General features: G+C 50.1%; 1 protein-coding gene and 1 long non-coding RNA gene across 2 annotated transcripts; both read right to left on the bottom strand.

Moving 5' to 3' along the window:
- Positions 1–4,440: 4,440 nt before the first annotated feature.
- Positions 4,441–5,571, bottom strand: LOC116983273. Its single transcript, XR_004414664.1, has 2 exons — positions 5,392–5,571; positions 4,441–5,016 (listed from the first exon to the last, which is right to left on the bottom strand). It is a non-coding gene; the product is annotated as an uncharacterized LOC116983273 (long non-coding RNA).
- Positions 5,572–13,182: 7,611 nt separating this feature from the next.
- LOC116983271 (coiled-coil domain-containing protein 71-like) lies at positions 13,183–14,906 on the bottom strand. Its single transcript, XM_033036954.1, has one exon. The coding sequence runs from the start codon at positions 14,854–14,856 to the stop codon at positions 14,236–14,238; it is 621 nt and encodes a 206-aa protein (XP_032892845.1). The 5' UTR covers positions 14,857–14,906; the 3' UTR covers positions 13,183–14,235.
- Between the last annotated feature and the right edge of the window lie 2,500 nt (positions 14,907–17,406).

Raw genomic sequence — 17,406 nt, 5'->3', positions numbered from 1 at the left:
CTGTGCTCACAAGCCTGTTATGCTGAGGCATGTAAGGATTGAATTGTTTTGTTGTCAGTGCAGATGCCAATTAAACATTTTTCACTCTCTTAAAGAGAAATTGTAGTTGTACAAGAGGTTGGTGAGGGTGCACTTGGAGTATTGTATTCAGTTATGGTCATCCTGCTGCAGGAAAGATGTGGACAGTGTCATTATGTGGACAGTGTGCCGAGAAGATTTATGAGGTTGTTGCCAGGACCCGAGGGCCTGAGCTACAGGCAGTGGTTTGGAAGGCTAGGACTTTAATCCTTGGAGCACAGGACGCTGCAGAGTGATCTTATCGAGGTCTGTAAAATCAGGGGGAACAGATTGGGTTAATGCACATTCTTTTATCCAGGGTAGGGGGAATTAAGAACCAGAGGACATGAGCTTAAGTTGAGATGGAAGATTTAATAGGGGCAACTTTTCACACAGAGGGTGGTGGATATACGGAATGAGCTGCCGGAGGAGGCAATTGAGGCTGGTACAATACAACATTTAAAAGACATTTGACAGGTATATGATCAGGAAAGATTTAGAAGGATATGGACCAAATGCGGGCAAATAGGATGAGCGTAGATGGGGCATGTTGCTCGGCATGAATAAGTTGGGCCAAAGGGCCTTTGCTTGCTGCATGACTCTCTAACCGATCCAATTTCCATGGCTAGGCACCAGCCGCACTTGTGTACCCCACATGGAGTTATTTCGAATGAGAGATCATCAGTTCTCTCCTGCCCCCACAGATGCTGTCTGACCTGCTGAGTATCTCCACCCTTCTGTGTTGAACTTCCCCGCTGCATTGAAGGGCTGCGGTGAGACAGGGCTATTACTGGAACAGTGCACCACCATTGTGAGCGGTGTCATGGAAGGTTGGCGGGCGTCCAAGGTACAAAGCATTCTTCAGCCGAGCGGAACTGAGAACTTCCCACCGCCACAGCTGGGTGAGCAACAATTGTTGCAATGGAGTTGTTTAGTTTAATTTAGTTTGGAGATACAGCGCAGAAACCATCCCTTCGGCCCACTGAATCCACACCGACCAGCGACCATCCAGTACAGTAGCACTGTCTTACACACTGGGGACAATTTGCAATTTATTTTTACCTAAGCCAATCAACCTACAAACCTGCACATCTTTGGACTATGGGAGGAAACCGAGCTCCCGGAGAAACCCCACGTGGTTACGGGAATAATGTACAAACTCCGTACAGACAGCACCCGTAGTCAGGATCGAACCTGTGTTTCTGGCGCTGTAAGGCAGCAACTCTACCACTGTGCCTTTCTGGGAAGCTGTTCACATACATTGATACATTTGCTCAGAAGGCAAGAGCTAAGAATGAGGGTGGCAGAGCTGCTGCCTCACAGCGCCAGAGACCCGGGGTTAATCCTGGAAGGAATGGAATACTTTATTGTCACATGTGACATGGCACAGTGAAATTCTTTGCTTGCATACCCAATGTATACAAATAGCGGCCACCTACGGCACTGACAAAGTTACAAAACATGCCGGCTCCGCCTTTTGTCCCCCACAGTGGTCCACCCTGCGGTCTCATCGACCGTCGACGCCCCCACTTCACGCCTCCGTGGTGCCGACCCGGACTCCGACCCGGGCTTCTACGTGGATATCAGGGTGGCATCGAGACCCGATAAAGGTTTCCGGCTGCGTTCCCAGTCCACAGCCGCGGCCCGGCAGGAAGCCCGACCTCGGGTGCAGTCTTTCTGTGAGGAGTATGCACGTTCTCCCTGTGAGCACATGGGTTTCCTCCGGGTACTCCGGTTTCCTCCTCCCACATCCCAATGGCATGCAGGTTTTTAGAGTCATATAGTGTAGAAACAGGGCCTTCAGCCCAACTTGCCCATGCCGACCAACATTGCCCCATCTACACTAGTCCCAACCGCCTACTTTTGGCCCATATCAACTAACCTATCAATGTACTTGCCGTTTTTTTTAAAGCATTGTGATAATACCTGCCTCAACTACCTCCTGAGGCAGGTGCTATCGCAATGTTTAAGAAACATTTAAAAAGGTACATGGATAGGAGGTTTAGAGGGATATTGGCCAAATGCAAGTAGGTCGAGTTAGATAGAGCTCTAGGGGCTAGTGGAATCAAGGGATATGGGGAGAAGGCAGGCAGAGGGGAGATCTTATAGAAACATATGAAATTATAAAAGGACTGGACAAGCTAGATGCAGGAAAAATGTTCCCAATGTTGGGCGAGTCCAGAACCAGGGGCCAGTCTTAGAATAAAGGGGAGGCCATTTAAGACAGGTGAGAAAAAACTTTTTCACCCAGAGAGTTGTGAATTTATGCAATTCCCTGCCACAGAGGGCAGTGGAGGCCAAAACACTGGATGGATTTAAGAGAGTTAGATAGAGCTCTAGGGGCTAGTGGAGTCAAGGGATATGGGGAGAAGGCAGGCACGGGCTATTGATTGGGGACGATCAGCCACGATCACAATGAATGGCGGTGCTGGCTCGAAGGGCCTCCTCCTGCACCTATTTTCTATGTTTCTAGGACTAACGTAGATGTGGGTAAGTTGGGTCAAAGAGCCTGTTTCCGTGCTGTATTACTCCATGAGGGGTTGGATAGGCTGGGAGCGTTGTGACCTTATTGAGATGTACAAGATGAGGGGCATGGATAAATTAAACGTTCAGTCTTTTTCCGCCATTTTACAAGGTTCTAAAGGTGAGAGATATGAGAGACCTCAGGGGCAACTTTTTCACTCAGCGGGTAGTCCATATCTGGAAGAGCTGCCATAGGAAGCTATAGAAGTGGATACAATTCCAATTTTTTTAAAGACAGTTGGACAGATATATTGATAGGAAGGTTTTAGGAGTCAAATGCACATAAATGAGAATAGCCCAGTATGCCAACTTGGTCAACATGGACAAAGTGGGCTGAAGGGCCTGTTTCTGTGTTGTACAGGTATGTGACTCTAAGGGCCAATGAGTTTAGCAAACAAGGAACAGCAGGGATCACTGGTTCTGATTCATTTTTCAGGGGGTGGGGTGTGTTTTATTACTGAGGCCCAATGTTACTTGCCTTGGTGTAGATGTTGATCCATCTTCACCCATCTCTGTGATCCTTCTGGTGTAGGTGGTGTGCACGATCAGATTGCAGGATTTAGGCCCAGTGATGATAAAGAGTCGATGGCAACATCCAGTTGAGTTGCTGGTGAGGGTTGAGCCCCATAATGTTGATGGTGAGAAGGTTTCCTAAAGACCTTTATCATGTTTTGTGACATGATACGTGGGATTTGTCAACCCCTGCCCGCGAGGCTGGCTGGTCAGAGACAGTCTCTCTCGGCTCACTACAGGAAACCGGGGTCCACATTTGGAGTGAAGGGACTGGACCTGGCGGTTACGGGGTGGGTACCTCGGGAGGGAATCGAGATGGTTCACCCATTCGATAATTCTGGACCAACGCAGCAGTGAATGCTGACACACGGAGCAGCAGATGCTGGAACCTTCAGCAAAACGCAAAGTGCTGGAGGAACTCAATGGGTCAGGCAGCATCTGTGGAAGGAATGGACATTTCAAGCTGTGACCTTTCTTCAGACTGGATGACATTTCACAACTGGACTCTTCTACAGTCTGAAGAAGGGTCCCGACACCGTTGCCTGTTTGTTCCTTCCACAAAGGGCAGGCTAGGATTTTATTGCTTGAAGTGTAGAAGGTTGACAGGGTGATTTGTATAAAATCAAGAAGGGAGTAGATGGGGTGAATGCTCAGTCTTTTTCCCAAGGTAAGGGAATTAAGAACTTGAGGGCAGTACGGTGGCCAGCTGGCAGAGAACCTGGTTCGATACTGACCACGGGTCGTGTGTCTGTGTGCGCGTGTGCAGAGTTTGCACGTTCTCCCTGTGACCCCGTGGGTTTGCTCGCGGTTCTCCGGTTTCCTCCCACTTCCCCAAGATGTGTGGGTTTGTAGGTTAACTGGTGTCTGTAAATTGCCACTAGTGTGTAAGGAGAGGATGAGAAAGTGGGATAACATAGAACTAGTGTGAATGGGACCGATAGTTGGCAAGGCCTGAGCTAATAGAAGTGACTGGGCAGGCTAGGACTTTATTCCTTGGAGTGCAGGAAGAGAAATGATCTTATAGAGGTCTAAAACATCATGAGGGGGGGATAGGATGAATGCATTCTTTTACCCAGGTAGGGGAATCAAAAACTAGAGCCCATAGGTTTAAGGGGAGAGGGAAAAGATTTAATAGGAACCTGTAATAGGAACCTGTGGGGCACCCTTTTCACACACAGGGTGGTGGGTATATTGAACGAGCTGCCAGAGGAGGTAGTTGAAGTATGTACTGTAACAACACTTAGCAAATGGGTTGGATTGAGATGGAGCATCTTGCTCGGCATGAATGGGCCTGTCTCTGTACTGTACCTGTTGTGTCGTCACAGGTAAAGAGAAAATCACAGTACATTTCACAGTCAAAATGTTTGTTTTTTAAAATAACTGTAAAATATACAAAGTCAGTTACATAGCAAAACCACTCTTCCTAGCTTTCAATGTCTGAAAAATCTGTTTCCAAAAAATATATTCACACCCCTCCCATCATTTCTTCCCACCCATACCTTCCTTTAAAAATATAAACACACACACGTCTCCCTTCCCACCCAGGAAGAGCCCTCCTGAAAGGATTGACTCCACGAGAACAATCTTTTATCCTCTGGTGGTCAGGTCCAACAACCCTCTCTGAGGATAACCTCGCACTTGGAGACAGTCACAGCCCCCCAGCCCCTCTTGCAGTCTTTTGGGTTTAACATCTTGGGTGGTAAAGAAGGCGTTTGGCACGCTTTCCTTCATAGGTCAGGGTATTAAGTACAGGAATAAAATACACTAAGTGCTGGAGTAACTCAGCGGGTCACGCAACATCTCTGCGGAACATGGTCAGGATCGTTCTTCAGACTTCAACTTAAATCGTCGCCTATTCATTCTCCAGAGATGTTGCCCGACCCACTGAGTTACTACAGGACTTTTGTGTCTTTGATTCTGAACCTGCATCTGGTCTTTTCTTTTATTCCCTTAAAAAACCCTTTTTTATATTCTGAACCTGCATCTGCACCATTACATCAATGACCCCATGGTCGTCCCTGGCCAGGACCTGCCCCAAGAGCAGTGGACAACCCTCAACCGCTTGAGGACAGGTGTCGGACGCTATGGAGTAGCGATGAAGAGGTGGGGCCTCGTGCACAGCGCCTCCTGCGAGTGTGGGGACCCAACACAGACAGTGGAGCACATCGTCACCAGTTGCCCCAAACACCGGCCACCGAATGGTGAACGAGGTCTGATTGACCTGGACGATGACACGTTGGCCTGGCTCACCTCAACGGAGCTGCAGGTCTAAAAGACATACAACAGAAGAAGAAGAACCTGCATCTGCAGTTCCTCGTGTCTATATTGAGTACAGAAGTTGAGTACAGTCACGTTCCAGCTGTACATGGCGTTGGCAAGGCCACATTTGGAGCACTGTAGATGCAGTGCATTCTGAAAGTATTCAGACCCCTTTATCCACATTTTGTTACGTTACAGCCTTATTCTAAAATGGATCAAATTCATTTTTTTAATCATCAATCTACACACAATACCTCATAATATAAAACCAAAAACAGGTGTTTAGAAATTTTTGCAAATTAATTAAAAAGAAATAACTGAAATATCACATTTACATAAGTATTCAGACCATTTGCTGTGACACTCAAAATTGAGCTTCGGTTCATCCTGTTTCCATTGATTATCCTCGAGATGTTTCTACAACTTGATTGGAGTCCACCAGTGGTAAATTAAATTGATTGTACATGATTTGGAAAGGCACACACCTGTCTATATAAGGTCCCGCAGTTGATAGTGCATGTCAGAGCAAAACCCAAGCCATGAAGACGAAGGAATTGTCCGTAGACCCCCGAGACAGGATTGTGTCGAGACGCAGATCTGGGGAAGGGTATAAAACAATTTGTGCAGCATTGCGGGTCCCGAAGAGCACAGTGGCCTCCGTCATTAAATGGAAGAACTTGGAAACCACCAGGACTCTTCATAGAGCTGGCCGCCCAGCCAAACTGAGCAATCGGGGGAGAAGGGCCTTGGTCAGGGAGGTGACCAAGAACCCGATGGTTACTCTGACAGAGCTCCAGAGTTCCTCTGTGGAGATGGGAGAAACTTCCAGAAGGACAACTATATCTGCAGCACTCCACTGATCAGGCCATTATGGTAGTGGCCAGACGGAAACCACTCCTCAGTAATAGGCACATGACAGCTCGCTTGGAGTTTGCCAAAAGGCACCTGAACAAGATGCTCTGGTCTGATGAAACCAAGATTGAACTCTTTGGCCTGAATGCCAAGTGTCACGTCTGGAGGAAACCAGGCACCGCTCATCACCTGGCCAATACTATACCTACGGTGAAGCATGGTGGTGGCAGCATCATGCTGTGGGGGTGTTTTTCAGCGGCAGGAACTGGGAGACTAGTCAGGATCGAGGGAAAGATGAACAGAGCAAAGTACAGAGAGATCCTTGATGAAAACCTGCTCCAGAGTGTTCTGGACCTCAGACTGGGGCAGAGGTTCACCTTCCAACAGGACAACGACCCTAAGCACACAGCCAAGACAATGCAGAAGTGGCTTTGTGACAAGTCTGTGAATGCCCTTGAGTGGCCCAGCCAAAGCCCGGACTTGAACCCAATCGATTATCTCTGGAGGGACCTGAAATTAGCTGTGCATCGACGCTCCCCATCCAACCTGACAGAGCTTGAGAGGATCTGCAGAGAAGAATGGGAGAAATCACCCAAATACAGGTGAGCCAAGCTTGTAGCGTCATACCCAAGAAGACTTGAGGCTGTAATCGCTGCCAAAGGTGCCTCAACAAAGTACTGAGTGAAGGGTCTGAATACTTATGTAAATGTGATATTTCAGTTATTTATTTTTAATAACTTTGCAAAAATTTCTAAACACCTGTTTTCACTTTATATTATGGGATTTTGTGTGTAGATTTATAATTTAAAAAAAAATTGAATCCATTTTAGAATAAGGCTGTAACGTAACAAAATGTGGAAAAAGTGAAGGGGTCTGAATACTTTCTGAATGCACTGAAGACACAAAGTGCTGGAGTAACTCAGCAGGTCAGGCAGCATCTCTGGAGAAAAAAAGATGGGTGTAGTTTCAGGTCGAGACCCTTCTTCAGAAGAGTGTACAGTTCTGATCATACTGCTATGGGAAGGATATTAAACTATAGAAGGTGCAAAAAAGATTTGAGGATGTTACTGGAAGTTACAAGGAGGCTAGTTAGGCTTGGACATGTATCCTGTGGATCATAGGGAAACTGAGGGGTCACCTTATAGAGGATTATAACATTGAGGAGCATAGATAAGGGATGGTCACAGTCTTTATCTCCCCCCCCCCCCCCCCCAAGGTAGAGCTTAAAGGGCACAGGTTTAATGTGAGGAGGGAGAGATTTAGAAGGGAACCGAGGGGCAACTTTTTCAGAGGGTGATGGGTTTATGGAACAAGCTGCCAGAGGAGGTGGTTGAGGGAGATACTGTAACAACATTTAAAATACATTTGGACAGGAAAGTGGATAGGAGAGTATGGATGGAGATGGGCCCGGATTAGGTAAGTGGGACTAACCTGTCTAGGCAACTTTGTCAGCACATTATCCTCAGGGGACAGTTAAAAAACGTCATTCCATCAATGTCCAGTACATCTTTCTAACCCTGCCTCTGTCATGGAGGCATATAAAACAGACACCCAGGGGCAATAACACAAATCAACAAACTACTGCAGAACTCAGTCGGTCAGGCAGCATCTGTGGAGGCAAACGATGGTGGACATTTTGGGATCTTGCTTCAGGAGTGAGAGTGTAGAGGGAAGGTAAGCAGTATACAGAAGTGAGAGGGAGGGGAGAGGTGGGGGCTGGTGATGGGTGAATGATGGGCAGGTGTAACCAAGTGGGAGGAGAAATGAGTTTTAGTAATGAGGGAAGGATGGATGGATAAGGTGAATAAGGGGAGGGAGAGCCTGGTTAGGCAGATGGGAGTTAGAAAGGAACACAAGGTGGGGAGGCGGCAGGGGGTGGATTACCTTACCCCTCCATCCTGGATCCATTAGCCCATCATCTATCTCCATATAACTGGTGCACTACAATGCTGAGAACTATAGTTTAAGGAACTGACATATTACAATGCTGGGAACTATATTCTGCACTCTGCATCTTCCCCTTTGCTCTATTTATTGTACTTGAGTTTCCCTTGATTGTATTTGTGTACAATGTTATCTGATCTTTCTGGATAACGTGTAAAACTGTGCTCGGGATAATCGTCCCTTCAGTAAACCAACCAATGTCACTCCTGGGGGTTTCAATCCCCGCTACCCGTGCCCTGCCGTGGAGGGGGGTAGGGTGGGATTGAACCTGTACCGTGTCTACCTGTGGTGCTCACCTGTCTGACAGCTGGAACCAGCCTCTCCCCAGTCAAGCCTCCCTGCTACTCCTGGGATTAAATGAAGCTCCACGCCCCATGTTCACTCACACACTGGCCCTCAACTTAAAACCCAGTGCTAACCTTCGAAACACCCAAATTCCGTGATAAAGAGACAATGCAAAAAACATTCAAAATATTGGCACAGATTTTCTTTTTAAAAACACTCATCCAATTTGCCGGCAGTTATTTCATAATTCACAGTGATTTTGTTCAAAATGCAGCTGAATTGTCGACTGTAAAAGCACAAATAATTATTAAATTCCTTAAACCGCTAGTCTTGATTAATAAAGTGACAGATACAACAGTCAGACAGCTACAGACATTAAAATGCTCGGCGATGCAACAAATATAATTCCTGTTCAGTTTCATTAACACATTTAAACGTTCAGAGTTTGTGTTCAAGGGGCAACCAGGTAAGAACTGATGTCCGGGGACTGCCTCATCCATATTTTTGCGCGTTGAACCATTGGCACGATTACCGACTTTGACTTTAACGAATTAAGTTGCTGAAACGTTCAACGATGGATGGGAAGACACTGTTGAAAACCTTGAAACCAGGAATGGCCGTTGGTTTCAGGGACGTTAGTGTCCATGATACTGTGGTGACAGGTTCCACCCGCCACGGAGACTTGCCGCATTACGTTGAAGTCATTCCAGCGCTGAGCCTGAACACACACACACACCAGCGGGGGGGGGGGGGGGGAGGGGGGACACCACTGACACTCAGGCACGGTGCCACATTAAACGGCTACCGACTCCAGTACAGAGTGCCACGCAGACATTCCAGCTAAATATAACCCCCACAATAAGCCTTGGGCAAAACACAAAGCACTGGAGGAACTCGGCTGGGGAGGAAATGGACAGGCAACATTTCGGGTTGGGACCCTTCTTCAGGCTGATCAGGAGCTTTGCATCACAACCTAATGAAACTCCCTCCACAGAGGCTGCCTGACCCGCTGAGTTCCTCCAGCACTGTGCATTTTGCTCAAGACTCCAGCATCTGCAGTTCCTTGCGCCTCCAATACTGCTTTCTATATATCGTGCATCAAATCGGGACCTTTGCCAAGAGAGGCCGCCTGCGTTGCAATCAACACCAGGCATGTCAAACCATACCAACAAAGTGCTGTTGAAAGGAAGTGCACTCTGAGCTAAAGTCACTCCAAGCACTGCATTCATCATTTATAACACTGCATTGTAAATCTATTTAAACTCACTAATTCCTGCTCTGTTCCTCTCTGCCTCGTGTTTCGTGGGGCGTCAGGTCACATACTTTGCATTTACTTCCACTGCCTGTGACAAACAGAAGCAGATCTTAGCAGGAATGTGAGTGAGCTTGAACAATGAAACAGTCACTAGGATGAACTACAGCTCAGTCAGAGGTAGGTTATAAAGCAGCATATTAGAGGGGAATGAGGAAGAAAGAGGGCAGTAGAATTTAGGGAGGGTATTGCAATGGCGCAGCAGGTAGCACTGCTGCCTCACAGCACCAGAGATCTGGATTCAATCCTGACTATGGGTGCTGTCTGTACGGAGTTTGTATGTTCTCCCTGTGACCACATGGGTTTCCCCCCACACTCCAAAGACTTGCGTGTTTGTAGGTTAATTGGCCTCTGTAAATTGTCCCGAGTGTGTAGGATAGAACTAGTGTATAGGTGATCGCTGGTCAGCATGGACTCATTAAGCTAAGGAACCTGTTTCCACACTGTATCTCTAAACTAAACTAAGACCCGGGTTCGATCCAGACCTTGGGTGCTGTTTGTGTGTGTGGTGTTTGCACATGCAACATCCCAAAGACATGCGGGTTTGTACGTTAATTGGCCCTCTGTAAATTGCCCCTAGTGTGTAAGGAGTGGCTGAAAAAGTGGGATAATATAGAACTAGTGTGAACGGATGATGGATGGTCAGCGTGGACTCGGTGGGCTGGACGGTGTATTCCCATGCTATATCTTTCAATCAATCAAACATTCCACTCACCGATCATGTAAAATATATACCCAGGGGAAATGCTCATGAAAGGATCTGGCTCCCTAACCGTTCCCTACACTTGGCCAACACCAACACACACCAATGATATGGAAAAAGCTGTTGGAGGAGGTAGTTGAGGCAGGTGCATTTAGAAGACATTTGGTTAGGTACATTGTTCGGAAAGATTTAGAAATATTTGGGCCAAATGCAGGTATAGCTTAGATGGGGCATCTTGGTTAGCATGGATAAAATGGTCCGAAAGGCCTGTTTCTGAGCTGTACGACTATGTGTCGGGTAACAAGTCAACAAAGCGTGAATGATAAGGGGAAAATAAGATGCAAAGTGCTGGAGTAACTCATTGGGTCAGGCAACATCTCTGGAGGAAATGGATAGGTGATGTTGCAGGTCGGGGCCCTGCTTCAGATTGATCCAAATCATCGCCTATCCATGTTCTCCAGAGATGCTGCCTGACCCAATGAGTTACTCCAGCACTTTGTGCGTTTTTTTTGGTAAAGAATCATCTGCAGTACCTTGTGCCCCTGCAAATGACAGGGAGTCAGTCTCCACATTCTAAGTAATCTGACACAAACTCACTCGGCTATTTGTTCCTCCTCCACACCAGCCCGTTCTCCCCCCACACTGGAAGGTGAACAGCAGCGGGTTTAACGGTTTGGACATCTTGTTGAAAGGACATAGGAGAGGGGTTGAGGAGACCTGTGCTTGGGGGGTGGAGGGTGGTGAGGCTGGAGATGTAGTCGGGTCCGTGATGGTAGCTTACCTCTCTGAAGCAGACCCTTCGACCTGACGGCCTTTTGCAAATAATCCTGTCAGCCTCACGGTCACTGCTTACGACAAAGCACCAGACTGGACAGACACCAAGTGCTGGAGTAACTCAACGGACCAGGCAGCATCTCTAGAGAATATAGATGGGCGACGTTTCAGATCGGGACCCTACTTCAGACCCATGAAACATCACCTTTCCACATTTTCCAGATGCTGCCGGATCTGCCAAGTTCCTCCAGCACATTGTGTCTTTTATTGGTAAATCAGCATCTGCAGTACATTGTTTCAACAAAACACTGGGCTGCCTCGACCACAGCCTGGGGTACCTGCCCAAATCCGGATCAAAAAGGGCGGGCAAGGTTATCTGGTTATCTATGTTTCTGTTCCTTATTTCATCAGGAATATGTGAATGTTTTAGCTGGCTTTATATAACTAGGTTAAAATACTGTTCTAAGGCATAAGAACACTTCTGCGATTAAAGGTAGCCCAGATTAGATTCTCAGAATCTGAAAGCATTTGAAGGCTCGGCCATTATCTGAAGGTTAGACATTCAGAACCTTTTTCCCAGGATGGAAATATCAAATACTAGCGGGCATAACCATAAGGTGAGAGGGGCCGGTTTCATAGGAGATGTGCAGAGCAAGTGTTTTTTTTATATAGAGGGTGGTAGGTACCTGGAATGTGTTGCCAGGGGTGGTGGTGAAAGCATAAACAACAATGGAGTTCAGGAGACTTTTGGACAGGCACATGGATATGCAGGCAATGGATCACGTGCAGACAGACAAGTTGGTCTTGGCATCGTGTTCGGCACAGACATTATGGGCTGAAGGGCCTGTGGCTGTGCTGTCCTACGGTTCTATACCAGCCCACGGGTTCTTTGGTATTTGTCTGGAAGCTGCCTCTTTCACCTGAGCACGTGGCCACTGTTGTTATTCAGTGAGAGTGTCGAGGACTAAGGTTGTTAGGGGAGGAAGTGGACATGGCTGACAATGCAGGGCTGCTTGGATAGGACAATGCAGTGTGCCAGCGGCGAGCAATGGGCTGCCTGGTGTAATCTGGCGGCTGTTTCACGTTAGGGACTGGCAGGCACACCACGTATCACGGGCTGGAACCGAGGTACAGGAGCCCTGAGGATGAGCCAGACAGTTGCCCCTCCGCTCAGCCCACCCTAACTGGAAGGCCACACGTACTGACTGCAGCAGCCTCCCGGCGGCACGCAATCTGTGCCCACTTGTGGCAGGGTCCGTAATCCAGCCACTCGCTACGGGATGGATCTATCCAATGCTCATCTAACGTCCCCTGCAGTCCTCCCTCCTCAACCCCAAAAATAATCGTTACCCCTATCCCGTCCTGCAAAACCAGAACTCCTCCCAGGGCGGCAGTGATCACAGCTTGCCTGGACAGTTATAGTGACAGAGGGATGTTTTCCCTCTACTCTTCCCCAGACAGAGACCCACACGAAGGCTTCACAGACGGCAGGTTGGACAGTAAACTCATCTCCAGTCCATCCGGTGATTCCTGCCCCCCAGAGCTTGACGTGACTCTGCCAGGTAGAGCCACAGCACAGCAAACAATCATTCCCAAAGAGTCACAAACTACCGAGCCCCAAGGGTACTCAATGTAAACTTGTCCTAGGGAAGAGGTGAAAGGAGATGTGTTGGAAGCAACAGAGGTACTAGCCTGTACACGTCTACGAGGAATGCTCACAGCCACTCTGCTCTGATGTGATCATCACACAGTCCACGGGGGAATGGAGACTCTCGGGGAGACCGGGGACGAAACTAAACTACCCAGTACCACCTCATGTTTTATATTGCACTCGCTGGGAAGCAAAGGCTCATCTCAAGGCTTCTCCCCCTCGTTGCAAAACTGGGAACGAGGGAAGGTCAGCGATTTCTCTTGGTGAAATTTGCCTTCACGGTTAATGTGGCTCCCCCCCCCCCCCCCCCCCCCCAAGCAGAGTGGAGTCATGACAGCACTCAAAGCACTGGAACGGTCTTCCCCGTTTAAAGCAAGATCCACTTTAAATCCGAGGATTGAATCCACCATATTGCTGGAGGTTTATTTAAGATGACCCTGAGACCCCCTTATAAGCCAGCTACCGGCTCCAAATGGTGGCTCATATCCCGAGGCCGGGTATGAATATACCTACACAGTTGGAGGCCCTTTAGCCCTGTAGACGTAGGCAAGGGTTTTGTCACTTGTGATGTCTCTGCTGCCCCTGAAACCCTGTCCACTTTCTATGAAGCACCAGAAATGTAAACTGCAGAATCCTTCAGGGCAAGGAGTAGAGTGGCTGGCAGACCACAATCTCACTAGCTCGACGGGGCAGAGGTTCCCCACCTGGCAAAGTAGGGAGCAGCACTAACTGGGGGCAGAGTGAGACGGGGAACGCACGTAGACGTACGGCCACGTGAACCAATGACATCTGATTGTGTCCCACTGATGCCCAATTCCAGATGTCGCAGGTGCTTAATTGTCATCCACTGGTGCACGTATCCAGATGTTCCAAAGCCGGAATCATTGCTCAACGGCCCTCTGTATGCAGATGTTGCACACCCTAAGTCATTGTCTAACTGGTGCCTGTTTTCAGATGCTGCATGTTCTGCTGTTACCCATTGGTGCACATATCCAGATGTTCCATGTCCCATTGGTGCACATGTCCAGATGTTGCTGGTCTTGTCCTTGCCCCACTGACACAAGTCTCCAGATGTTCCAGGCCCAAATCACTGCCCCCAAAATGTGGCCCCAGATGTTGCAGGTACAGAGATGTTACCCCACCGACGCCCCTTTCCAGATGTTCCACATCCCAAGTCATTCGTTTCCAGATGTTGCAGGTCCTGAGTCATTGCCCCGATGACAGGTCTTTCCAGATGTGGTAGGTATAGGCTCCTGCCCCTACCGAGGAGCGGGCCCAGATGTTGCCGTCCCAGAGATGGCAGCTCAAAGGCAGGGCCGGTGCGTGCTGAGTGGCGGCGAGGTCGTGGCGCCGAGCCGGGGGCTATGTTGGGTAGGCGATGGGCTTGATCTCCACCACGGGCGACAGGTTGACTCTCAGGATCCTCTGGGCCTTCCTGCGCACCTCCTCGTCCGACGACGGCTCGTCCACCTTGATGACCTTGGAGCGGAGTAGCTGCAGCCTCCGGGCCGTCTCCTCCTCCTCTTCCTCCGGGTTCAACTCCCGGGATCCGGCCTCCTGCTGATTCGGTCTGCGGGCCCCGGTCCTGCGCTCGGGGTAGCGGTGCTGCCGGGTGTCCCGGCACGGCACGGCTCGCAGCCTGACCCCCGGGGCCGGGGGCCGGAGCCAGCCTCGCCGATGTGGGAGCTTGGCGTCGGCCGGCGGTTTCTGGTGTCGGGGCCGGGGCTCGGGCCGGGTGTGGGCGCTGCAGGCCGGCGGCACCTGGCATGTGCTGGACGTGTAGCCGTACACGTCCTGGCTGCGGAGCACCGTGGGCAGGCAGCCCTCGTCACGCAGCCCCTGCACCATGTTCATCAGCTGCCGCTGCGAGTCGCCCCGGCACTCGGGAGCCAACACCGCCAGCGCGTCCCGCAGCGCCCGGGGACCCACCACCGCCACCCGGGACCAGGCCTGCACCGCCGGCCCTTCCGGGGCCGCAGCCATCCGGCAAGGCCGGGGCCTGGGGATATATATATATGCCTTGGCCCTGGAGCCTGGGACTCAGTCCGGGGCTCTGGGACCGGGGCCTGACGCAGGCCGCACGGCCACGCGTCTCTACTGCCTCTGGGCACGGGCTCGGGCGCCGGGAACGGTCAACAACTCGAGGCCGAGGCTTCGCGGCCTTCACCCTGCGCCGGCCGGAAACAGTTGCCAGGGTCCGCCCCTCCCACGCGTCACGTCCGGTTTACACGTCACTGGGGGGCGGGGCTTAGAGTATGACTGCCTCTGTTGCCAATTTACACAAAGTCCATGTGGGACTTTAAAATGTAGCCAATACTTGAGGAGCAGCCCCTTCAGATAGTTGAACAGGGGCTGCAACCTCTCACACTGCACGTACACATCAAACACAGTCTCTTCCTCGCCGCAGAAGTGACAGGCGGCTGGCGAGTCTGTGAACCGGCTCAAGTATCTGTTACAGGCCACAGCCATGTGCAACACTCCCCACCCCAGGTCCCCGATGTAAAGGGGGAGGACTCACCTATAGAGAGACCTCCACCAGGGACCACTCCCACCGTCAGATGGTAACATGGACCGCCAGGGCGTGTCTGGACGGAAGACAAGGGCGAGGAAGTGCAGAGTGTGCAGGAGCAGCCTGTACAGTACCCGCCTCTCAGCGTCACGGAACGGCACGCTGGGCATCTCGGAAAGGAGGATCATGTTGCCTGGGGCCGGCTCTCAGGAAGGGACCCTGTGTGCCCTCCTGGAGGCAGCGACCCTCGCGGAAAAAGTACGTCGCCAGCGCGTGCCATCTAGGAGGACTTTCGGAATACGTATACCTCCGCAGAGTCCTGAGACCGAGAGCCGTCACCTGGGTACGGACGCAAACCAGCGACTGACCGCCCTCCTCCAACGGGAGACTCAGAACCCCAGCATAGACCCAATGATTCCTCTCTCCCCAGAAGTAGTTCACCAACCTCCTCTGGATCATGGTGACAAATAAAGAAGGCGGGACCAGAGTGGGCAGCCGGTACCCCAACATAGAGGCCACCAGCTGGTTTATGACCAATGCTCTCCCCCGGTAAGAGAGCACGCCAAGGAGGCCTGACCAACGCCCCAGCCGGGTGACGACATTCGCCTCTGGCTCCTGCCAGTTCGCCGGCCAAGCCCCCTCAGTGGGACTCGGGTAGACCCCCAGGTAGAGGAGGTGTGTGGTGCTCCACGTATAAGCCGTCATCTCCTCCAGCAGGGAATCCACCTCCCACTAACCCACCAAGAGACCAAAACACTTCCCCCAGTTGATCCTGGCGGAGGATGCAGCCGAGAAAACCTGCTGGCACTCACGCATCCTCCGCAGGTCAACAGGGTCGGTGAACATGAGAAGGACATCATCGGCGTAGGCTGAGAGAACCACCTCCGCCCCCGGCCCCGGTAAAGCCAGGCCTGCCAACCGCCTCCGGAGACGGCACAGGAAAGGCTCTTCACAGATGGAATACAGCTGGCATGACACAGGACATCCCTGACGTACCCCCCTCCTAAAGTGAATGGGGGCCAACACTGGTGATGATTCGGGTCAAGAACCTTCTTCAGTGATTCAGTGGGGGGAGGAACTGGAAGCAAAAACCCAAAATTAAAAACAAAATCTTGCCTCTAGTTTTCCCCTCCCCCAGTCTGAGGAAGGGTCACCTATCCATGTTCTACACAGATGCTGCCTGACCCGCTGAGTTAAGCCAGCACTTTGTGTCTAAGGTTTAGAGGCATTTGACAAGGAGTATGACAATGACAGAAGTATGCCATTCGGCCCTTTGAGCCAGCACCGCCATTCACTGTGATTATTGGCTGATCGTCCACAATCAGTAAACCGTTCTTGCCTTCTCCCCATATCCCTTGACTCCGCTATCTTTAAGAGTTCTATCTAACACTCTCTTGAAAGCATCCAGAGAATCGGCCTCCACTACCTTATGGGCCAAACGTGGGCAGATGGGACGAGTGTAGATGGCGTATTTGGGCGACATGGGCAAGGGCCCATTTCTGTGCTGTGTGACTATGCGACTCATAATTATGTCCTCTGTTCTGAACATCCCCACTTTCACAGGACATTGGACTTTGTCTGTGGAACTGGTGCACGACATTGCAGAGAACTATATTCTGCACTCTGTATCTTACCCTTTGCTCTACCTATTGTACTTGAGTTTGACATGACTGTATTTATGTATGGTATTATCTGATCTGATTGGATAGCATGCAAAACAAAGCTTTTGATGTACCTCGGTACATGTGACAATAATAAACTTAAACCTTTCCACCCTACCCGTCCCTGAATTTGATGTCTTGTGGAGCTGTTTATGCCTCCAAACCTACACTCCAAAGACATGCAGGTTAATTGGCTTCAGTAAAATTGTCCCAAGTGTGCAGGATAGTGCTAGTGTTTGCGGTGATCACTGGTCGGCATGGACTCGATGGGCCAAAAGCCCTTTCCCACTGTATCTGTAAAGTCTAAAGTAAATGTGCAAGTTGTGAAGCCAGAGGAAGGAATTGAAGTTAAATGTTGAAAGG

The sequence above is a fragment of the Amblyraja radiata genome, chromosome 18, assembly GCF_010909765.2.
Source record: "Amblyraja radiata isolate CabotCenter1 chromosome 18, sAmbRad1.1.pri, whole genome shotgun sequence".
Taxonomy (NCBI): Eukaryota; Metazoa; Chordata; class Chondrichthyes; order Rajiformes; family Rajidae; genus Amblyraja; species Amblyraja radiata.
This window is presented reverse-complemented; position numbering and strand designations above follow the sequence as displayed.